The sequence below is a fragment of the Xenopus laevis genome, chromosome 9_10L, assembly GCF_017654675.1.
Source record: "Xenopus laevis strain J_2021 chromosome 9_10L, Xenopus_laevis_v10.1, whole genome shotgun sequence".
Taxonomy (NCBI): Eukaryota; Metazoa; Chordata; class Amphibia; order Anura; family Pipidae; genus Xenopus; species Xenopus laevis.
Genome location: NC_054387.1, coordinates 121,789,620 through 121,813,915, shown reverse-complemented (window position 1 = coordinate 121,813,915; position 24,296 = coordinate 121,789,620). Strand labels below are relative to the sequence as shown.

At 41.2% G+C, this 24,296-nt stretch overlaps 1 protein-coding gene across 1 annotated transcript in view; it reads right to left on the bottom strand.

Moving 5' to 3' along the window:
- Positions 1-420: 420 nt before the first annotated feature.
- Positions 421-24,296, bottom strand: part of myo15a.L (myosin 15a L homeolog) — a 62,814-nt gene continuing 38,938 nt past the window's right edge. Inside the window, exons 33-62 of the mRNA XM_041576677.1 lie at positions 24,223-24,284; positions 23,890-24,069; positions 23,671-23,743; positions 22,644-22,791; positions 22,079-22,211; positions 21,745-21,853; positions 20,620-20,741; positions 20,346-20,405; positions 19,115-19,190; positions 17,903-18,018; positions 17,701-17,819; positions 17,347-17,488; positions 16,998-17,109; positions 16,123-16,197; positions 14,243-14,448; positions 13,108-13,286; positions 11,907-11,979; positions 11,491-11,563; positions 10,467-10,540; positions 9,482-9,564; positions 9,248-9,378; positions 8,838-8,932; positions 8,498-8,575; positions 8,025-8,121; positions 7,075-7,235; positions 6,818-6,951; positions 5,764-5,897; positions 4,361-4,494; positions 3,008-3,148; positions 421-897 (exon numbers count right to left, since the gene is read on the bottom strand). Coding sequence (XP_041432611.1) covers positions 796-897; positions 3,008-3,148; positions 4,361-4,494; positions 5,764-5,897; positions 6,818-6,951; positions 7,075-7,235; positions 8,025-8,121; positions 8,498-8,575; positions 8,838-8,932; positions 9,248-9,378; positions 9,482-9,564; positions 10,467-10,540; positions 11,491-11,563; positions 11,907-11,979; positions 13,108-13,286; positions 14,243-14,448; positions 16,123-16,197; positions 16,998-17,109; positions 17,347-17,488; positions 17,701-17,819; positions 17,903-18,018; positions 19,115-19,190; positions 20,346-20,405; positions 20,620-20,741; positions 21,745-21,853; positions 22,079-22,211; positions 22,644-22,791; positions 23,671-23,743; positions 23,890-24,069; positions 24,223-24,284 — 3,422 coding nt within the window. The 3' untranslated portion in view covers positions 421-795. The remainder of the gene's footprint in view (positions 898-3,007; positions 3,149-4,360; positions 4,495-5,763; positions 5,898-6,817; positions 6,952-7,074; positions 7,236-8,024; positions 8,122-8,497; positions 8,576-8,837; positions 8,933-9,247; positions 9,379-9,481; positions 9,565-10,466; positions 10,541-11,490; positions 11,564-11,906; positions 11,980-13,107; positions 13,287-14,242; positions 14,449-16,122; positions 16,198-16,997; positions 17,110-17,346; positions 17,489-17,700; positions 17,820-17,902; positions 18,019-19,114; positions 19,191-20,345; positions 20,406-20,619; positions 20,742-21,744; positions 21,854-22,078; positions 22,212-22,643; positions 22,792-23,670; positions 23,744-23,889; positions 24,070-24,222; positions 24,285-24,296) is intronic.

Sequence of the window (24,296 nt, the reverse complement as noted above, 5' to 3'; positions counted from 1 at the left end):
CCCCTAAGTTTGCTCATAGTCTGTACAGAGAGATCCCATAAAACTATGGCAGCATTGGTATTCCCTTGTACTAAGCACAATTCTGCAGGAACAGCCACCTAAGTTTGCTCATAGTCTGTACAGAGAGATCCCATAAAACTATGGCAGCATAGGTATTCCCTGTAATAAGCACAATTCAGCAGGAACAGCCCCTAAGTTTGCTCATAGTCTGTACAGAGAGATCCCATAAAACTATGGCAGCATAGGTATTCCCCTGTACTAAGCACAATTCTGCAGGAACAGCCCCCTAAGTTTGCTCATAGTCTGTACAGAGAGATCCCATAAAACTATGGCAGCATAGGTATTCCTTGTACTAAGCACAATTCTGCAGGAACAGCCCCCTAAGTTTGCTCATAGTCTGTACAGAGAGATCCCATAAAACTATGGCAGCATTGGTATTCCCTTGTACTAAGCACAATTCTGCAGGAACAGCCACCTAAGTTTGCTCATAGTCTGTACAGAGAAATACCATAAGAGAAATGACTGATGTTCAGCAATTATATAGAGGAAGCCCTCTGTATAAACTACCCCCTCCCCTTTGTTAGGAAGCTCCTTCTATACAGTAAAAGGGGTTAATACCCTTGAAAAAAAGGGTTATTGTTTTCCTTTAAAAAGTTTGTTTATGTTGGGGATAGAATAATCCATTTTCCATAGCTGCATTGAATCCTGAGCAGTGGGCACTTTTCTCAGACTAGACCCAGGGGAGTGTGGGTGTCCAGTAGGGTAGGGCTGGTGACCAGCAGGTTGTACCATTGCTCAGAGCAGGGTGATCTCGCTGGGTGGGAGGGTGAGGCGTTTATCTCGGCTCTGAAGGAGATTCTCCATGTGTGTAGCGACCACCCTGCACAGCTCCAGGCCCTGGCAGGACAAGGGAAATGATACATCAGTGTGTGACGTCACAATGTACAAGCTGAAACCAGTGGGGACATTCAAGATCAGATGTGGGAGGACATGATAAACTGCAATTATTACGCCCAAGGAAATTTGTAAAAGGGGACACTATTTATCATCCACGAAAAGGTAACCCTATTAAAGGAGACTACACTTGTACATCCACGTTTGTAGTTTACGCCATTAAATGCCCCTGTGGACTCCTGTATGTGGGACAGACCACTAGGATTGTTAATCAAGGAGCATAAATCAGGCATCAAACTTAAGAAATATGGGTCAGGTTGTTTTGTCACATTTCACTGATAAAGGTCATGAGGGTCCAACAACTGAAATTTCAAGTAATTGATAATGTTCCTGTATTTCGTTAAGGTGGCGATAGAACTAAAGAATTTTTAAAAAAAGAAGAAAAGTGGAATCGTACCTTTAGAAACGTTGTAACCCAATGGCCCAAATCAGGAATATGACCTACACCCCATTGTCATTTAGATGATTCTGTTTAGCTCTAGGTGAGTTTTTATTTAGGTTTTTTTTTTAATATCTGTATATCGCATTTTATCTTTTTCAGATTTTAGATTGTTCGGTGTGGATTATCATACCAAACCAGATTTATAAGGATTTATAAGAAACAGGAATCTAAATGTAGCTAAAAAAGATAAGTGATACTTTTGTTTGACTCATTGTGGAACTGTTGGGAAAAATTATACATTGTAGCCAAAAGATGGCGCTGTTTGAAAGAGTATAAATTGTAACACAGTATGGGGGTTCTATTCTAATCTCCGAATGCAAAAATAACGAAAACATTTTCACTATTTTTTTTTATAAAATCTGACTTTAAAAAATCATTAATTTTTTGGAATTTATTAAACCCCAAGGATGGAAAAGTCCGAATCAGAAAATCCGGCATCTCAGACCAGCTGAGGTCGCATATAAGTCAATGGGAGAAGTCCCAATGATTTTTTGATGTGTGCTGGATTACATGCAAAACCCCGAAGTTTTCGGGCAAAAATCGGATTTTTCGGTCAAAAATCCGGAAACCCCCCCGTGAAATTCAGATGAAAAATTCGAAAAAATCTTGAAAATCAGATGAAAAATTCGAAAAAATCTTGAAAATCAGATGAAAAATTTAAAAAAATCTTGAAAACCAGATGAAAAATTCGAAAAATCTTGAAAATCAGATGAAAAATCCGAAAAAAATTGTGAAAATCAGATTTTTTTTCCCGCAAATTTTTGGCAAAATGTAATAATAAATAAGCACAAAAAACCCAAGCGGATTTGATCTGAGTTTGTAGCAGAAAATGAGATAAATTCGTACTTATAAATAAGTACTTAGTGTATCAGTGTATCAGTAACTTGATAAAGGGCCGGGAGCAGGCCAGAAACATTGTAATCGTTGCAGATCATAAAGCCATGTGTCAAATAAAGGCTTTTTAAATCTGTAACTTTGAAATGTGCTGTGTTGGGACACACGCTGGTTTAATTTGTGTTGCTTAGTAAAATCAAATGTCTGGGATAGATTAATAATGCCTATGAAAGTGTAAGGATAAAGCCAGACGTAGAGATGGTCTAGAGTCTGTAGTCTTGCCCTCATCTAACAGCTGATTGGAGCATAGGCCAAACCTGGCTACAATAACTGAGCAATATAAATGACATTGTAACGTGAGTCTTTGAGGTTATTATACTGGATTGTCTGGCACCCCCTATATGTGACTGTACAAGTCATAGACTCATAAATCCATCAGAGCCAGGCCAAATAGTTTTGGTGGCCGAGGCAATATTACTTAGCCTGGCACCCTGCTTGCACCCAAAGCACAGGCCACACTGGGCCCAGAACCCCTTTCCCTCCACCAAGTGGTTAAAAAATATCAGGCATTTCAGCTTTAACATTTTTAGAAGCCTCCACTTTACAGCGAGGATTAACGGTTAAGAGGGGTGTTAGAGCTCAGTACTTTTTCTGAGCTCTAACGCCCCAGGAGTCTTGTGTTAATCCTGGTATTTAGCATAGATCTTTTATTATGGCGCATGCTTTATTCCTGCTTTACATTGTCCTCCTATATAAATAATTACTATGGCCAATTACCTGCTCCAGCTGGAGCTGCGTAACTCTCTGTGACGTCACATCACCCAGCATGATGTCAACATACGGGTAGCTGAACCCTGAGGCAGGCCGCTGGGTCCTAGTGCTCTGGATGTTGTTTAGTGGGAATGTCACAACCAGATCCTGGAAAAAAAGTAGAACAGAGTTCAGAAAACTGAAGGCAATGAGCAGCAGAGCTGAATATTTCCCCTTTCCACATTATGCAAATAAAGATGGTAATAATTGTATGTATAACATATATTATATATAGTATATCTATATATGATATAATATAAATATATATATATATAATACACAAAGCATGAATATCTTGTAATTATATCCTTAAAACGTGATTCTGATGTCACAGTTATAACGTGAGTTCTGATGTATCAGTTAAAACGGTGAGTTCTGATGTCATCAGTTATAAACGGTGAGTTCTGATGTAATTTCTGTCACATGACTATGAATTTGGTTTATAATAAATAAAGTACCCAGTTGCAAAATATGAGGATATTAGAATTACCCCGATTCCATGACCTGTATAAAATTATGGTCATGAAACTCCTCTGTAACTTATAATATCCTTATATTTCACAAGAGGAGGTACTTTATTCACTATACTGTATATAATATACAAAATATATAAAGTATATATAAAATAATTGTAATATAGAACGGGTTTTGCTGGTGTTCTACAAGCGGAACTATTATCATTAGGCAATGGCAGGCAAGTTCTGGCATGGGGACGGTGCATTTTAATGATGCTTAGGCCATGTGCAATATTTTGGGTGTTTTGGTGCCAATTTTTAAAAAAATGCAGCAGACAATGCACCCAAATATCCCACCCCCTGTATCCTAGATCATCTCATTGGAGCATCGTTTTCAATTTGTAATAAGGTTTAAACCATGTATTATGGAAAACTAGAGGGTACGACGGGAGAGTTAAAGATTCGCATCCCCTTTAAAAGTCACATTATCTTTAAAAGCCATAGGAGTATTGGAAGCATTGGAATCACTATTGTTAACAGCATCTAAGCATCATTAAAACACCACAAGCTCTGGTTTGCTTCCCCTTGAACAGCGGTTATTGCTGTGGGACAACAGTGCAGTTCTACCTATATTTATCAATGGGGAGCGACTTATGTGTGTGGCTTAGCAGGGGCAATATAAAGCCTGATATTTGTGGCCTTTACTGATATCATAAATCGTGAATGTTTCATTTCTGCATACCCCTGACTCATGCTGTCTATTCCTATGAGGCAGATGTAGATATATATAAATACAGTATATATTATATATAAATATTGAGCTATAGCCTGACAGGCGCAACAGTCGCTGCCTTGGGACACATACGTGCGTTTCCTTGTTGAGGAAGTTCAGTCCATTCTGATTGACGGCCAAGATGCAGGGGGCGATGATGGTGTTGTTGCTGCAGCTCTGGATGTAGAAGAAGGACGAGCCAAACATGGGGAAAGCGCTCACTAGGCCTATGGGGAAAGAAACGCAATGGGCTTGTCAGCTAATGAGAACCTCAGCCCCCCTGTTGCTCATTTGGGTGACTTACCCCAATATAATCACTGCCAATCCAAATCAATTGGTTGGCACCCACAGCCATTCCTTATGCAGGAACTTAGGTTGGAGGCAGCATGGTAGTAAAGTATTACTATGGGCGCCTTGTACTGAAGAGGTCCTGGGTTTGATTCTGACCAGAGCATGGCTGTTCTAGTTTTTTACCCGCCCCCCACCTATGCTTTTCTTTCCTGCACTCAAATAAAGTCAGGGGGCATGAGCAGTGCAGCCAAATGTACATTGGCTTAACTGAAAGGAATAGGAACGTATAAAAAATTTTTTATGTATAAAGGCTGGAGTGACTGGATGTGTAACATAATAGCCAGAACACTACTTCCTGCTTTGCAGCTCTTTTGCTTTCCACTGATTGGTTACCAGGCAGTAAGCAATCAGAGACTTGAGGGGAGGCCACATGGGTCATAACTGTTGCTTTTGAATCTGAGCTGAATGCTGAGGGTCAATTGCAAACTCACTGAACAGTTATGTCCCATGTGGCCCCCCTTACAGTCACTGACTAACTCAGCGTTAGAGAGCTGAAAAGCAGGAAGTTGTGTTCTGGCTGTTGTTAGACATCCAATCACTCCAGCCTTTATATATGACATTTTTGGCTAACTAACTATATTAGAAACATTTTTGCACACTATATAAGAACATATTTACACAGTTTTTATTTTTACACAGACCTGTTCCTTTAAAGGAGAAGGAAAGATACAGAGGAATTTTATTTACCATACCCGAGTAAAAAGCTCTAGAATCTCTCTGTTTGTTTAGGATAGCAGCTGCCGTATTAGCTTGGTGTGACATCACTTCCTGCCTGTGTCTGTCCCTGCTCACTCATAGCTCTGGGCTCAGATTACAGCAGAGAATGGGGGAGGGGTAGAGGAGCAAACTGAGCATGCTCAAGCCCTAGCCCTGGAGGTTTAAGCTGAAAACAGGAAGTCTGATACAGAAGCCCATGAGTACACAATAGAAGGAAAGAAATGCTGTGTTTCTTTTGACAGAGGACTCAGAGCAGCATTACTTTGAGGGATTACTGGTGTATTTATATAGACCTTTCTGATAAAGCTTACGTAGTTTTAACCTTTCCTTCTCATTTAAAAGGGGCTAGTTGGCTTTACCTCCCATTCCTGTACAATACAGACTTCCAGACATGTAGGTGCAATAATGACCATTTATATTCCCATTACCTAAAAACTGAGAACGTCCTTGGTGGGGGCTGAGAGGTTGGATTTGCTGCATGTGCTGCATGACCATATTAAGCCAAGACTGGGGCTTCAGGGCCTTGTAGAACTGGCTGGGGATGTAGTCTTGAACTTCCCGGCTGCAACACAGACCAATAGAGAAGAAAGGGATAAGAGAGATAAGAGAGACAAGAATACTGATTGTTGGCACAGAAATTGTTAGACATAGACTTTCTGCTAATGTTGACGGAGCCTTGAGCTCACTGAGCATGTGCAGTGCCACTGACACACGAAAGATGCCTAACAAGATCCAAGATGGGGAGCTGCTGGGGGCAACTTTGAAGGCCTGGGTCATTACTGTTATAGGACTTTGGGTTTGAGCAGGGAGCAGTGCAGAAACCTGTACCCATTAGCTGACATGGGGAAGCACATTTATCAAAGGTCGAATTTCAAATTCATATGAGTTTTTATAAACTAAAATCAAAATGTATTAAAAAAAAAAAAACAAATTTGCAAAACTCGGGTGAATAGCATCAACCCGAAAACTGAATTCGAAATTGAGTTGTAAAGACCCGATTCGAGTTTTCACAGTTCCCACAGGCATTCTCCGAAAAAAAACTCGAATGTCAGGAAGGCCGCAAACAACTCCAAATTGATCCAGGACGCCTCCCATTGACCAAAACAACAGTAACGTAACTAGAAGGGGGCGGGCCTGGGGGCCCTGAGGGGATCCTGGCCCAATCGCACCCCCTGCTCCCCTCGTAGTTCGCCACTGTAAAGCAGCAATTTGGCAAGCTTTAGGCGGCGAATAGTTGAATCTGAGTACGATAAATTTTGAAAACCGAATTAGAATTATTTTAACAAAACTAAAATAGAATTTGAACAATTCCCTAGTCGAATTTGACCGCTCAGGCCATAAAAAAAAAAAACTTGAATATAGTAAATTTTCAATTCGACTCTTGATACATCTGCCCCGTAATGTAGATGTGCATGGGAGAGAATAACACAGGCTGCTCCTACTCCCTGTGGAACAAAGCAGTTGCAGAGATGGCAAGCTTACGCAGTGGGTAGGTAGACGCTGTCTTTAGCCCGGTGTTGCAGGGCCGCTAGCCTTGAGATCTGTTGGAACTGCTGCTCGGTGGGCTTCATGTGAGCCACAACATTGAATAACCCCTTCAGGTAATCTGGGAGCACCTGCGAAAAGGGTGAGAGAGTGAGACAAAATAGGAAGAGGTCAGTTTGATTCTGGATCCACAGCTGTGATTAGGCTAAGGAGTCTACCCTAGAATTAGATATTGCACTGCGGTGCCTCAGTACCTGGTTATAGTGCATTGTCACATACAGCTCATTCTCGAATTTCATCTGCTGCGCCCAGATAATGCGCCTGAACCAGAACATGTAGTTGCTGTCGGTCTGTTCCATCTCTGCAGACACGTCCAGGATATATTCCTTTCTGTTCAGTGGCCTCACGTTCTGCCCTGGTAAGAGAATGGGCAAAATATAACTATGTGCCAGTCTGTTATCCCTTAGCCCAGAGAACATGATTGGACTGAAACTCAGAAATCACTGGCACAGCTCAAGCAGGTGACCAGCAGATCACATCACTGTCCACAAGCAGTTGCATTTGGTCTTCCTTAAAAACGGAGATTATTCTTACAAATGTGACACTGTCTGTCTCCTCTAATGTAATGCAGTGAAGTTACATTTCACCATAGCAGTGTAGCACCTAAAGTCATGGACCCTGATGCTGATAACTTCCGCAAAGTAGACCTGAAATTGATAAAGTCTTGGAAGGGAACCTCCAAAGTAGAGGATATGCTGAAATGTGAGTTTGTTTTAGCCGCAATGTTCAGCACAAAGCAGCAGATGGCACTGCTGCTTTAATAACCTTTTCCAGTTAAAGGACCAGTAAAGCCGAATATGAAAATATTTTAAAAAGGGGGTCTGGGAAAAGGTCTCATTGGCCTGACATAACATCTTGGATGGAGGCAAAAATACTTCCCCTAACTAAGACTGGTGGGCGCAGGCTGACTAGCGAGTTTTGCATTGGTTCGTTTCAGAGGTGTGAGCAAGCCAGGTTAGTTAGCAATAAAGGCAACCTATAAACCTGTGCCCAGATAAGCAGTTATTAAGCCTAGGTTAGATCTTATAAACAAATGGAGTGCTTCTGGGAACGGGGCTGTAAGTAACACCTGAACGTGTATTTAGCTGCCCAGCCCATCCAACCCCCTTACTCATCCCCCCCATTCTATGAACCCATAACTCACCCCTGTTCGTAACGGCAAATATGGCGTATTCCTGGAAGGCTTCCTCCTTGTGCACCCCCATTTCCATACAGATCTCCTCGATCACATCAAAGGCCACCTACAAGCAAACCAAGTGACTTATTCTACTAAATCTGAAATGCCATTTGCTTACATTACTGTATGCATGAGCTGCTGCTGGTGAGTTCATGGGGACACATTTCTCTGGGCACATCCTGTAAGTCAGTAGTCTAAACCGATAACCATGAAGAGTAACTTGCAGCAAATAGCCCTCCAGTGGCCCATGGCTTCTAACAGTGGTATATATATATATTTGTGCTGAGCTTTGTACAGTTACTATAAATAAAGGCCTATAGGTTGAGCAGCACTGACTCCCACCTGTCCCCTCCTCAGTATCGACTGCACCATGAAAGGTTGTGATGCAGCCTCCTAATTGTAGCTTTCTCCCTACCAGAGCAAGGCGCTCATTCACTAACCGAACATGTTTTGATCTTCAGGTGTCTCTCTATTCCTCCGGGCAGAAGGAACAACTGTCGCTTGGAGCTTCTTCCAGCCTGTGGATAAACAAACAGCAAGAAGAAAACACATAAATCCCATCCAGATTACCAGTGGAATGCCTGTGGAACTGTGGGAAAAAGTTATCTGGCTGGAGGGGTATATGGGGCACAAATATTGGAGGTCCCAGGACCCTGCAATACTTAATAAGGGGTTGTATGTCACAAGGGCACCACATATGTTGGGCCGGTATGTGGTCCATGTGAAAAACTGGGTTTTGGATAGTGGCCCTGTACATCACTATAAATCCCATGTACCTACCACCATGGCTTTTAGCTCTATGGCACTCGGATATTCGGTGCGCCCTCCGTACTGAAAGGTCTTGCGCAGATTCTGCTCGCATGCCTTGGCGATTCCTGCCAAAAAAAAAAATAACATATAATGAGCTGGTCAGATCCCTGGCAGAGTAGAATAGCAGTGATGTCTGCTTGTCTTAACCTGATGCCTCCGGCCTTTGCACACTTTGTGGCTCACCGGAAAACCTAAAATCCAAGTTTCACTCTCATTAGATGTGGATAGTGCTAAATGTTATAGGTGTTATATAGTTCTCTGGTGGAAATAAGCAACTGTCACTTGGTTGGGGCCCATTGGGAGATCCTCTGATACTTGGGCAGGCCGGTCTGACCATAATTTGTAGGCTTGAATGGAAATGAAGGGTGGATAAGCCTTACCTTGGTAGTGCAACCCAGGGCTCCTGCAGGTATCCTGGAGGAACTTGAAGAGGTATGGTTTCAGCACTTCTGAGCACTTATAGTAGGCCGTAAGGATGAAGAGAATCCTCCACCCTTTCTGGCAGCTGTCCCTGTATAACACAGAATGGTATGAAGGTCTGTGGCCAAACTACAGCTGAGCCATAAACAAGATAGTGCCCTGCATGGCACTGTGTATAAGCCATAATCACTCACGTGTTGCCGCTGGTGTTGTCCGTGATCTGCTTCATAATCTGGCAGTAGCCTTCATCCTTCATGACTTCATGTTCCCCACAGAGCTGCAATCACACAGAACAGTGAGAACACTATGAGCAAACTTAGGGGGCTGTTCCTGCTGAATTGTGCTTAGTACAGGGGAATACCTATGCTGCCATAGTTTTATGGGATCTCTCTGTACAGACTTTGAGCAAATTTAGGGGGCTGTTCCTGCAGAATTGTGCTTAGTACAGGGGAATAACTATGCTGCTATAGTTTTATGGTATCTCTCTGTACAGGCTTTGAGCAAACTTAGGTGCTGTTCCTGCTAAATTGTGCTTAGTACAGGGAATACCTATGCTGACATAGTTTTATGGTATCTCTCTGTACAGACTATGAGCAGACTTAGGGGGTGTTCCTGCTGAATTGTGCTTAGTACAGGGGAATACCTATGCTGCTATAGTTTTAGGGTATATCTCTGTACAGACTATGAGCAAACTTAGGGGCTGTTCCTGCTGAATTGTGCTTAGTACAGGGGAATACCTATGCTGCCATAGTTTTATGGTATCTCTCTGTACAGGCTATGAGCAAACTTAGGGGGCTGTTCCTGCAGAATTGTGCTTAGTACAGGGGAATACCTGGCGTGTGGGCCACACAAATAGAGCTGTACATAGAACTCTTCATACCAGAAATTTGCTACTAGCCTGTTCAAAGAGATCAAACAGATTGTCAACCCATTATAACACAATAAGAGGACTATGGGAAGAGGACAGTCAGAGACAATTTGGCTCATTTACTTGCAACCACTATGTGTACTAAATGGTGCCAAATTGCACCTGAAGCTGGTGGGGTATTTGGGTATGACCCGGCAGATGAGAGGGTGAAGGCTAAAAAGTTTCTGATATTCCTATTTCTTTTCACACTGGCAGCTATATGAATTGCAGGTTCATTACACAGCCATGATGTAGAGAATATTCCTACTGACCCTTAGGATAGAACAGACGGCATCCAATTCAGACTGTCCTTTCAGAGGCAGATCTCCCATGAACTTCATGATGCCTGCAGAAAACAGAATTACGCTTAATTCATTACAAGGAAACGTCACCCAAAAAGTCTTTTTTGCATAATGAAAGAAATGGGAATTCTAAGCAACTTCCTACTATACATTCATTCCACCTTTTCACTGGTTTTAAAGTTATTTGTAAATGTAATTACTATAGAAATCAGTATATAACCCATTATCCAGAAAGCTCAGAATTACGGAAGGGCCATCTCCATTTTATGCAAATAATTTAAAGTTTTAAAAACAATTTCCTTTTTCTGTGTAATAATAAAACAGTAGCTTGTACTTGATCCCAACTAAGATATAATTAATCCTTATTGGAATCTTATTGGTTCTTCATACCTAAAAAATCATGTAAACATTAAATAAACCCAATAGGCTGGTTTTGCTTCCAATAACGATTAATTATATCTTAGTTTGGATCAAGTAAAAGCTACTGTTTTATTATTACAGAGAAAAGGGAAATTGTTTTTAAAACTTTGGATTATTCGCATAAAATGGAGTCTATGGGAGACGGCATTTCCATAATTCAAAGCTTTCTGGATAATGGGTTTTCAGATAACGGATCCCATACATGTATAATATATTGGCTGTCTGACTTGAAGATGGGTTGCACTTATGGTTGTAGATGACCTGTAAAATATAGCAGCTAAGGAGTGTTATAACATGTAGGGTGTTATTTACTAAACTCCGAATTTATCTGGTCGGGCATTTTGGGGCAAATTTTTCAGTTTTTTTTTAAAACCTCGTATTTTTAGAGATTTTTAGAGATTTAGAGATGTTGCATAATAAATACGGTAAAATCGGGTATTACAGTTTGGTCATGGTTTTTTTTATTTAAAAAATTAGATAAATTCGGATTTTAGTAAATAACCCTCCCGAGTCTCATTTCCGATTTTCACATACATTCGAGCCATTTTGTTTAGAGGGCTGCGCTCTGTCTTACCTGAGAAGACCTCAGCTGCGATTCTGTTCATGCTTCCGTCACTGAATTCAATGAGTGATTCCTGAATGGGAGTCTGCAAGGAGAGAAGGACCAGGAATGAATTGATGTAGAGGTAGGAATTTAGCTCCACCGTAAAAAATAAGCATGAATGTTAATGTCTTTTACTCAAGTAAAGTATTGTATCAGGTGTATGCCACACAAGAATGTAAGCTTTATGGGTAAGGGACCTCCTTTTTGATATATCTCCTAACACCTCCCACCAGATTTCAGATCCTGCACCCCTAGACTGTGCTAAATGCTCAGACCTTTCTCCCTTTTATCCCCCCTTTTCTTCATCATTGATATGTATATACTAAGGTATAATCCAGAATGAACTCTGTGGACCATGCCCCTTATACCAAAGATCCTCTAGTCACCTTAGTGAATTTCAGCATTTCCTCTGGATCTTTGGTCTCTTTGGTCTTCTTTGAACTCTGTTTAATAGAGTCACTGGAAAGAAAGAAAAATGTATAAGAAGTAAAGCCAATCCTGTGCTAGAACCTGAGACAAGATTTCAGTCACATAAGAGTGATTTAACACCATATAGCGCTCAACCTGATCTTGAAAAGATAGGAAGTAAACTACAAAATTAGCAAACAAAGATTTTTAGAATGAGTTTGAGGATTCGAGGGAAGCACTGTCATGAATGTATAATCAGTTTAGAGCACAAATGAAATATGAGGTTCTTGATGGCAGAAGGCAAGAGAAATCAAGTCAAGAAAGGGAAGAGGTCATGGGTGAAGAAGAGAAGGAGATGCAAGAGAAATCAAGTCAAGATAGGGAAGAGGTCATGGGTGGAGAAGAGAGAGAGGGATGCAAGAGAAATCAAGTCAAGAAAGGGAAGAGGTCATGGGTGGAGAAGAGAGAGAGATGCAAGAGAAATCAATTCAAGAAAGGAAAGAGGTCATGGGTGGAGAAGAGAAAGAGATGCAAGAGAAATCAAGTCAAGAAAGGGAAGAGGTCATGTGTGGAGAAGAGAAAGAGATGCAAGAGAAATCAAGTCAAAAAAGGGAAGAGGTCATGGGTGGAGAAGAGAAAGAGATGCAAGAGAAATCAAGTCAAAAAAGGGAAGAGGTCATGGGTGGAGAAGAGAAAGAGATGCAAGAGAAATCAAGCCAAGAAAGGGAAGAGGTCATGTGTGGAGAAGAGAAAGAGATGCAAGAGAAATCAAGTCAAGAAAGGGAAGAGGTCATGGGTGAAGAAGAGAAGGAGATGCAAGAGAAATCAAGTCAAAAAAGAGAAGAGGTCATGGGTGGAGAAGAGGAGTGAAGGCCAGAAGGTCAGAAATCAAGAGCTTGGTTTGTCTTGTATTTTCCTATTTGTCTGTGGAATTATATGCAATGTTTTGGTATCCCTCTTTTTTGTCCCAAACTTTCAAGCACCCTTCAAGAAAGCCTGACTGACTTCTTCAAAGTCAACTTATCACGATGAACCCTTCAAAAACAACCACAGTGATGCACTATATGGTGTGAATGGGTGAACTGTGGGTGGGCCATAGGCTGTCTACTGAAGCCATGAAAACATGCATGCCGAAATTAGTCCATGGGAACTATACACTGGCATTGATATTATTCCTACCCTGACATCTTCTGAGACTTATCATCTTGTGATTGTGTGGCCAGCCTTTGACCCTCTCTAAAGTACTTCTGGGCAAATTCCATCATGTTGTATGGACTTCCCTGAAGCATAATCTCTGACGTGTTGGGGTCTATGTATTCGTCCAAACTCTCTGCGTATTCGCTGGGGGTAGGAGAACCCTGGAAGGGACAGGGAGTCAGAAGGAGAGAACCTTAATAAATACATTTGGATAAATAAAGAGTTGAGATTTCATGATATACCCATATAGTTATGAAACAAGCATGTTGTACTCTAACTTCAAGATGAAGACGAGGATACCTTTGCTTTAATGGCAACAGGTTGCCTTCAGAATTTTGAGATCCCTTATTCAATATCTTTAGCATCCTTAAAGGAGAATTAAACCCTAAAAATGAAAAAGGCTTATTGCACCACCCTAAAGTTTCAGCTTGTCAATAGCAGCAATGATCCAGGACTTCAAACTTGTCACAGGGGGTCACCATCTTGGAAAGTGTCTGTGACACTCACATGCTCAGTGGGCTCTGAGCAGCTGTTGAGAAGCTAAGCTTAGGGCTCGTCACTAATTATCCAGCAGAAAATGAGGTTCCCCTTTAATATAAGCTGATGCTACTGGTTTTCTGATTATTAAATTCTGATGCTAATTGCACTGGTTTCTGTGCTGCCATGTAGTAATTATCTGTATTAATTACTAATCAGCCTTATATTGTGACATTTCTATTCTATGTGTACTGTATATTGTGAGTGGCTCCCTAAGCTCAGTAAGTGACAGCAGCACAGAGCATGTGCAGTGAATCAGCAGAAAAGAAGATGGGGAGCTACTGGGGCATCTTTGGAGACACAGATCTTTACTGCTAAAGGGCTGTGGTTGCCCTTGGGCTGGTACAGAAGCACAAAACATAATGTATAACACTTCTAGCTACTTCTTTAGTTAGACTTTTAGTTCTTGAATCTTGAACTGCACCTATTTCAGTTGGTTTTATACCATTTTTGTTGACCTAACTTCTAGTTCATACAGAGGAACATGTGACCAAACTGTTTTTTTTTGTTCTTAACTACATGCAAGGTCAAGTCCCGAGGAATGAAGCAATGAGTAATGGACCCAATGGATTCCACTTACATCCATCTTTCTGTCGAATTCATGAGCAACAGCCGTAGATGCGACCGCAACGGCCACCGCTGCAGATGCTGCAGCCCTGCTCTGCCTGTTTCGTGGCTCTTCCTTCCTATCTGCTGGGAGATTGACAAAGTCTGGAGCTGCCACTGGTTGCACACACTCTGCTGGGAAGAGGCCTGCGCGGCTATGTATGGCACCGAACTTCCATCCTACAGGAAACAAGCACCAGAGATCCTACCAGAGATCCACACAATGTGGCACAGCAAAAGGAAAGGTCGTGCTACGCAGAACATTCAACAAAGATGTATTTTATTTACAATAGCTCTTCTATCAGTTTATAAGTTGATATAAGAATTGTAATTCCACCCATGTAAAGTTTTAATTTAGTGGTGAGAACCCCGTTAGCTCATAAAACAACGGGGCCGATTCACTAACTTCGAGTGAAGGATTCGAAGTAAAAAAACTTCGAATTTCAAAGTATTTTTTGGGCTACTTCGACCTTCGACTACGACTTCGAATCGAAGGATTCTAACTAAAAATTGTTCGACTATTCGACCATTCAATAGTCGAAGTACTGTCTCTTTAAAAAAAACTTCGACCCCCTAGTTCACCATCTAAAAGCTACCGAAGTCAATGCTAGCCTATGGGGAAGGTCCCCATAGGCTTTCCTAAGTTTTTTTGATCGAAGGATATTCCTTCGATCGTTGGATTTAAATCCTTCGAATCGTTCAATCGAAGGAATAATCCTTCGATCGTACGATCGCAGTATTTGCGCTAAATCCTTCGACTTCGATATTCGAAGTCGAAGGATTTTAATTCCCAGTCGAATATCGAGGGTTAATTAACCCTCGATATTCGACCCTTGATGAATCGGCCCCAACATGTACTGTATACCATAGGATAGGCCAATATATTGATTGGCTAAATACACACAGAGTGAAACAATAACACATGCTATCTAAGCTTTTCATTCATTCAGGTCATGATAGATAGAGACTCTTGTAGAATTGAGTCTAAATCAACTGAGTTTTCTTCAAGAAAACTCAGAAAGTCCATTGGGTCAGGGCACAAAGGCAGATTCGGGGAGATTAGTCGCCCGGCGACTCTGCTTCTTCGGGACGACTTACATTTTAGCCGATGGGAAGGCAGGGTAGGCAGTTCAGGGAGATTAGTCGCCCCGAAAAAGAGGAGATTTGTCGTCGGGTGACTAATTTCCCCAAATCTGCCTGTGTGCCCTGACCCTTAGGGGCAGATTCACTAAGGGTCGAATTTCGAAGTTAAAAATACTTCGAAATTCGACCCTCGAATTGAAATCCTTCGACTTCGAATATCGAAGTCGAAGGATTTAGCGCTAATCCTGCGATCGATCGATCGAAGGATTTTTCGTTCGATCGAACGATTAAATCCTTCGAATCGAACGATTAAATCCTTCGAATCGAACGATTCGAACGATTTTAATCCAACGATCGAAGGAAAATCCTTCGATCAAAAAAAGGTTAGCAAGCCTATGGGGACCTTCCCCATAGGCTAACATTGACTTCGGTAGCTTTTAGCTGCCGAAGTAGGGGGTCGAAGTTTTTTTTAAAGGGAAAGTACTTCGACTATCGAATGGTCGAATAGTCGAACGATTTTTACTTCGAATCGTTCGAATCGTTCGATTTCGATCGAATTCGATCGAATTTAACCAATTCGATGGTCGAAGTACCCAAAAAATACTTCGAAATTCGAAGTATTTTTCATTCGAATCCTTCACTCGAGCTTAGTGAATCGGCCCCTTAGACTTTCTAGTTCTACTAGATACAATAACACACACTGTGCTACTGGGTGCAGCATTTCACACATAGATGGATATACAGAAAGCAGGAACATGCCAAAACACCCACCAAAGTCCTGAGTGCCACGTTTAAGTTCTTCCAAATACATCACCTTCTTTCTTACAACACAGCCATAGTTTTGACCTGTCAGGCATCCATATTGCAGCATGGAAATTAATAGTACAAGTTAGCGTCGAAAAATGAGGTTACCAAATGAAAGTATTACAGGGCAGGAGGTCAGATTCATGGAAATGGCAATGCAGAAAAGGCAGAATGTAGTATGAATGGATCATGGGGTTATATAACAGGCTCCTATTTCTATGGCACAGAATGGGCAAGTCTTAAAAGATAACATGTTTATGGAGCCTTATGAGCAAGGTTTATGGGAGATCAGTGCTGGTCTATGTTGATTGTGGTATGGCCACCAATGTCCTGGTTTATGGTATATCTCTAGACAACAGTAGCCCTTTACAGTCATATACATAGGTCAAGTTTGGTCATCCATGTGCTGTCAAATCTTGCAGCCTGACAAATAACGATGAAATAAAATAAAGAGTGGCCCCTATATGGTTACCTTAAGAAAGCAATTGATGATGGGTTGCCTTGATCATAGATAGATATACATTTATAATCAAAGCTACAGCAACATATCATCAATTTCATTTTTAAGGTGGCCAACCATAGGACCAATCAGTCTGCAAGTTTGAGGTCATGCAGATAACCAGACAGGCCAATGACCTCAATGAGTAGATCTGAGAGGAAGTGAGGAGAAGCTGCACCACCTTTTCCATTATCACGCCCCTTTGCTCCATTCAGGATCGCATGATGATCTGCCAAAAAGGACCCCCAAAGTATAAAGACTGTTGGTCAAACTACTCAACCAAACCTGGATATTTGGTTTCTCCATGATCCAATCAGAGTTAAGGGGTCACATAATTACTGACCTTTCTTAAGTCCATCTAGTGGCTGCAGGCGGATAACGTCTCCTTTATGGAAACTCAGAAAAGACTTATCTTCCGTCACATAATTTTGCACTGCAACAACATAGTTTGAATCCTGGAAACATAAAGATAACCCAATCATTGGATGCAAAGGCTTGTACAGTCAGCCTCTCAAAACTGCAGTTAGACTTGACTACATGTTGTGTTTTTATTTAATAAACAAGGGTTTCTCAGCTGGTGGTTTGGGTGCCCCTGGAGTTTTGCTTATGCTAATGTGGGAGGTTACCGTAGCTTCCATATTTGCCAATGGCATTGGGATATTATCAATAGAAGCATCCAACACCCATCATACCTTCTTCAGTTCCATCAGGAAGCAGTCTATCATGGTCTTCACCTGACTTGAGCGCGATGAAAACAGGATGAGCTTCTCATTGGTCAGGTTGAACTCCAGCATGTTCTTGGAGAGGACAGTGACGAACATGATGTCCGTGTAACTATAAGAAAAATACAGAATATATTTTTTTAGGGCATTGTGGTCTATGGAAACACTATCATGAAGCATGCACCACCCATGACATTGATTTGTACCTAGGCAGTAATTAATGGCAACCATCAAATGATTTCTTTTTTCAGTTTAGTAAGAAGAAATAAGAAGAAAGAATACGTCTAAAAATAAATATTACATATCTCTGTCTGTCCATCCTACCTGTAGCTTCTTAACACTCTGAGCTGCTCAGGGGTGGGACCACCGCTCTTCAGCAACTTCAGCAGTTTTATCCCAACATGCGACACTCCGAGGAACTGAACACCTGTGCCCACGCTTCCCTATACAGATGGTACAGTCATGAGTAACTTATAGACTTAAGCCTGTTATTTTACATAACTTCTTTACTTTCCCTGAGACTTACCGCAGCTGGGAAAAGGCGTGAGAAGTATACCTCCAGCTCCTCCCTGGCAACCGTGACAATCTTTTTTTTCAAACTTTCATCAGCAATGGCATTGATGGAGTCCAGCCTGAAATCAGCTGTTCAAAACAAAGGTAAGGCTTTATTTTTTCAGTAGTAATCACATGGGTCAATGCAATGAATGGCTTGAGGGCCAAATAATTAGATTGGGTAGATTCAGGCCACCCGGATGATCAAACTGTGCAAAGATCAGCTTCTTGCTAATTAAATGGATCTTATCCATATCTGTGTGGCCATAGGTTGGGGTCTGGACTAGAACACTGGTGAAAGCCTACAAGATTTTTAGCAATTAAAAGAAATGCACTCTTTTGGGTTTAAAACTAGATACAAGGGATGCACCGAATCCACTAATTTTGATTCAGCCAAATCCCTGAATCCTCTGTGAAAGATTTAGCCCAATAATGAACCGAATGCAAATTATAATTTGCATATCCAAATTAGGGCCTGGGAAATTCAGATTCGGTTCAGCCAGGCACAAGGATTCGACTGAATCCGAATCCTGCTGAAAAAGGCCGGATCCTGGCCTAATCCTAAAACAAATCCTGGATTCGGTGCATCCCTACTACATACAACTGTTTTGTCTCCTTTAGCCCCCAAGATAAGTTGATACAAACTTCCTAAAGCACTTTCATTTACTACAAGATTCTAATTCCTCATCTTTCATGCTCATGAGCTATTCTCCCACCATATTAAAGGAGTGAAGTGGGACTTGGCCCTCACAGACAGACATGGCTTTGTTCTTTATGACCAGGAAACGTATTGTTGTTTGGACAAGGTAGAAAGCTTAGACAAAGTAGAAAGTTCATTATATGTATGTATGAAGTAAGTCATTTCTGAAAAGTGTGGGGTCTTAAAATGATTTTGCTCTGGGGCCCAGTAATTCCTAGTCAACTCACTGCACAAAGAGGTTTCATTTAAAAAGATTTTCTAGGTCAGCCCGCAATGTACCATGGTGTATTTCTCCCAAAACTGTGAAATTCTAAATAAGGGAACTAGTAACATACACGAAGATACTAATGTACTCTACATACACTATCACAATCCACGAAAAATACACAAAAGTGTAAACATAATTTAAAATGAAGACTTTGCATATGTGAACCCCATAGAAAGTCCTTTATTATAAAGACAATTTATGGCTTTGTAGAGTCTCACCTAGCAGGGACCTCATCTTTTGCCTCTCTTCCTTGGACATCCTGATGCAGTTCTCTGTGAGGGTGTCATTGATTATCTTTGAGTTCAGAAAAAAAATTTGAATTAATTATCAAGGCAAATGGGCTATGGGTAGAACTGTAGTGTAGATGTGGAACAGATCCAAGGCGGCAGTCAAACTGCAAAAAATCCGTTTATTGGGGAGTGTACAACATGTTTCGGGACAAGCCCTTTATCAAGTGTATACACTTACACTTGCTTACACTTGATAAAGGGCTTGTCCCGAAACATGTTGTACACTCCCCAATAAACGGATTTTTTGCAGTTTGACTGCCGCCTTGGATCTGTTCCACATCTACACTACAGTTCTACATATTGATTTGGGTAATCGGACACAGGATACCCGTGGACAGGTCTGATCTAAGTATGTGGTGAGCTCCTTTCATACTAAAATGGGCTATGGGGATGAGGGAACAAAATATCAACAATGGAACACTTGAAACTATGAAGCCACTGGGGTCATTTATCAACACTTGTCAAATTTGGCCTGGGCACCTGTCCGATTTGTATGATCGGATCTTTGCGTCTATGGGCAGCTTAAATGAATCTTAGCTTTAAAGGAGAAGGAAAGTCTTCTTCCACTTGGGGGTGCCAAATGTTAAGCACCCCAAAGTGAATGTATTTACTTACCTGAAACCCAGCGCCGGCACAGTTTTCTGCTGATAGGAGCACTGGCTGGGGTTCTTCCAGTGAGCAACACAAAGCGATACTCTTCCGGCTTCTTCTTTCTTCTCAGAGCTGTGAATGCGCAGTAGAGCGAAAAGTTGGCTATTTCATTCTTCTGCGCATACATCTGCCCCCCGGGAAATTTGAAGAAAGAAGAAGCCGAGAAGAGGATCGTTCCATGTTGCTCGCTGGAAGAACCCCAGGCCGGTGCAGTTTTCTGCAGATAGGAGCACTGGCCGGGGTTTCAGGTAAGTAAATACAATCACTTGGGGGTGCCTAACATTTGGCAACCCCAAGTGGAAGAAGACTTTCCGTCTCCTTTAACTAATCATCATAAACCCTTTTTGCCAAAGGCATATTGAAATGATCCTTTGCTGCAGCCCATGGAAGCTGGAATACTCACACCATAGCAGATGCTTCTGCCTAAAATTATAGTTTGTAACACCTCTAGTGAAAAAAGCTCTACTAAACATAGTACAAAAACAGATACATATCACAAGTGTCTTACCTGCTTGAAGATAAGATCAAGAGTCAGGGGGTTGTTAAAACTGTCTCTAGGGTAAAATACCTGCAAGAAAAAGGCACAGGTCTGAGATATTATACTCCAATGCCGAACATCATTCTACAAACGAATCAGTCACAATACCATACATTGGCCTCCACCTCCAACCAGGGATGAACTTCTAAAACTGTTGAGTTGCGTTCTTTTAGAGTTACAAATATTGTAACTGAAATATAATATCCATGCATTTTATTTATGTTAAAGATCAACCCCTGCTCACCTCCTTCCTGATATATATCCGCCATGGAACATTAGTGTATGTGTAGTACTCTTCACTATACTGGCGATGCAGTTGGGTCTGGATGTTCTCCTGTTCCTCAGACAGTTCCCGGTTCACAGTGACTGAAGAACAAAAACACCATGACATGTGGGAAGAGAACCACTAACCATTATATAAGGAGAGCATCAATCAAATCAGTCCGAAATAGTTACCTGTTCCCAGTGCTCCCAATATCTGCCCACGTATGGGAACGTTATGGGAGCAGTAACACCAAAAAACAGTTCAACATCATCTCTAGCTTTGCATAATTTAATTTAATTCTCTGATGGTTTATTAGGCCCTGGCACTAATATTGGACTCCCCCATATTCTTAGTCTTAATCCAACAGCCACTTTTTTATCTTAATTGGAGGGGTCCATAAATATAGGCAACTAAGGGCATACATTTTACTTTTCAGTCGCAGACCATAGCAACCCATTAAACAGGTGTAATAACGCTGACCAAGCAATTCCTATCCAATAAAGACCCTACTTGACTTGTAAGAAGGTTTCCTGGACAATCTCAAGCTTTACATTAGGCCCCTTAGACAAGTACTGCAGGGAAATCTGCTCATGTGTTGGTGTATTGATATCAAAAATATACTCACAATATGTAAGCTCAGATGTCATCATAGTTCTAAGTCACTGACTATTTCATGTAGGGATGCACCGAATCCACTATTTTGGATTCGGCCAAACCCCCGAATCCTTCGTGTAAGATTCGGCAAAACCAAATACTAATTTGCATATGCAAATTAGGGGTGGGAAGGGGAAAACATTTTTTACTTCCTTGTTTTGTGCCAAAAAGTCACGAGATTTCCCTCCCCGTCCCTAATTTGCATATGCAAATTAGGATTCGGATTCAGTTCGGCCGGCCAGAAGAAATCGGTGAATCTGAATCCTGCTGAAAAAGGCAGAATCCTGACCAAATCCCGAACCGAATCCTGGATTTGGTGCAACCCTAATTTCATGCTAGGATATCAATATTATATTAAATCTTCTCCTTAAATAAAATCAGTAAGGAAAATACAATACATGGCATTTTAAGAGCAAACAACATATAAAACTAGGACTGTCTTATACGGACCTGTAGGTGCAGGAGTTGGTCTGACATGGCTTACTGGTGGTTGGGCTACAGGTGTCTTTGTCTTGATGCTAGGAACAGGCTTTACTAAGGCCACAGTGTCTCTAGGCGCCTGTATAATAAAATACATGCTTGATCATTACTTATTTATAGCCCTGTTCACTCATTATACAATATCCAAAATATTTTTTTGAATGGAAACGACTGATGGATTCTGTTAACTAAGTATGTATGTTCATACAGTAGTTTATATAGTATGTAATACCTCTATCTGATCAACATTCTGTTTCTGTTTCCTACTTTCTCTGACCAGTCGAGTTAAGTCTGGTAATGTTACCTTGGGCACATAGGACATATTGGATACTGGTGTTGGTCCAGTGAGTGGTTTGGACGGCATCTGCCCCTTCAAGATACTTAGGGCCTCTTCGTGCGGATCTATTTTTCTCCCGAAAATTTTTGCTGGTGGCTTCCTGTAAGAAGGTAACATACCGTAAAGCTGTTATCAGTCACTGTCTGTGAATGGATCAAATGCACAAAGTTCTTGAAAACTCCAGTAATGTAAAAGTAGGTAATACAATCTGAATGTATTCTATTATTTCCATGTTTTCCCTCTGTATTGGTTGTCAATACTTCACATCTGACCAAGCTTATCTGACGTACACAAAACATCTGTCATGGTGCCACCATGGTGTTTGTGAATACTGTGAGAGGGTTGTATTGTTTATATGACAGTGCTGTCCTCCCTCTTCCATATTGTGGGCCCATAAACCATGTTTGAGGTTCAAATTATATTACAATGTCCTAAAAGGAGGTTTATGGAGTCCATGGGCATGCCTTGAAGAACTGCACCCATCTTACTATTCTACAAGACCTATAGTTGGTTGAGGATATCCTGTACTTACCTTACAACAGGCGCTGGTTGCCTGGTGGCACCGGGCTGCTTATAACGATTAATTATGTCCTTAATGTTGTGGCTTGGCTCTGAAAAGTGCTCAGAATTAATTGCAGATTGTTGTATAAGGTCTTCTGGGTGGTGGGGGTTGGATGGACCTGCGCAAACAAGCAAATGAAAGAGATATAATTGTGGCCCAGCAATTATTTTGCACACATCATTTGATGGAGGTCATAAAAATGCCTTGGCTGACCACATTCGGCCTTCAGTTTGACAGCTCTGCTAATGATGATTGCCGCACCTTTTGCATGTAGTGAGCCAATTAATGCAACAGTATGTATCTGAAGGTATTTTATTTAAAATAAAGATGTGATACAAAGAGACTTGTGGAGCCCTTGAGCTTGCTGAAGGTCATGGAAACTCTTGGAAGACCACATCCATCAATGGGACTAAAGTTGGACAGACCTACTTTAGATCACTTGTTTTATAAGGTGATGTATGTAGAGGGGAAGAGTTCAAGCTGCAGTTAAGGACTGATATCTTCTAGCTCTAACACCATGAAATATGAGAAGATAGTGATAGTCAAATTTATCCCATTTTTTAAACAAAGTCGACTTATGGCCATCCATGATTTTAACTAATTGATCAAAAAATCAGCTAGAAAAAGTGTGGGAAAAGTCTCAACAAAATTCTAATCGTACGTCATTTTCGAATTTGATGCTCGAGTCGTACAATTTTTTTGACTTGTTACCCGAAAACCCCAGACTTTTTTGGACTATCGTATTATCGTACGAAAACCAGCGTAGGTCACGATGCCAAGAAACATCTTTAGATTGTAAAAGGGACATCTGCCATTGACTTATACATGACCTTGACAGGTTTTAGATGGAGTATGTTCGGTTTTGGATTTTTAGCAGCTTTTGGGTATAATAAATCTCTAAAAATGAGAGTTTATTTTTTTCTATAAAAACTTTTCCCCCTAAAAAACTTGACCAGAAAACAAATTGAGGCTTCATAAATAGGCCCCTAAATCTCACCAGGTCTACGTTGGGAGCTCTCTCTGGCGGTTGATATCTGTATCCTACTTGGAGTCCCATTAACAACTTTTTTCTGTGAACAACAGATAGAGTCAGATGAAAAACATAGACATACATGTAGCATTTTATACCTTCTAGAGGGTGTAAACATTGACTCTAAGCTGAGGGATGTCATATATTTTCATTACAAAAAGAATAAATGTATAAGTGACCTTATACCTGGAATGGAGACCCAGTTCTGGGCATAGGTGCTACTGTTGGGGTTACTCGTTGTGAATTTGAGTGGGTAGGCTGGGCTGTCATGCTGGGTCCGGAGCTGTTGGTCATTGAAATTTCAGCAGAAGGATTGTTCACCATCTGTTGCTGAATAGCCATGGCCTGCATAGTCATCTGCTGGGCCTGAGGTGTAAGATATATTGATGATGTACAGATGGAGCATATGGCCATTACAAAGTTTGCTCTTCAGGCAATCAACTTTATGGTAGGCAAGCTAACATGTTTATATTCAATAAAAAGTGTAGTAAGACCACACAGTCTTATGGTGTTGCTTACCAACAACATGGCTTGCTGGTTGATGTAGGCTTGCTGTTGGGCATACATACTCTGGTCCAAACCTAAGAAAGGAA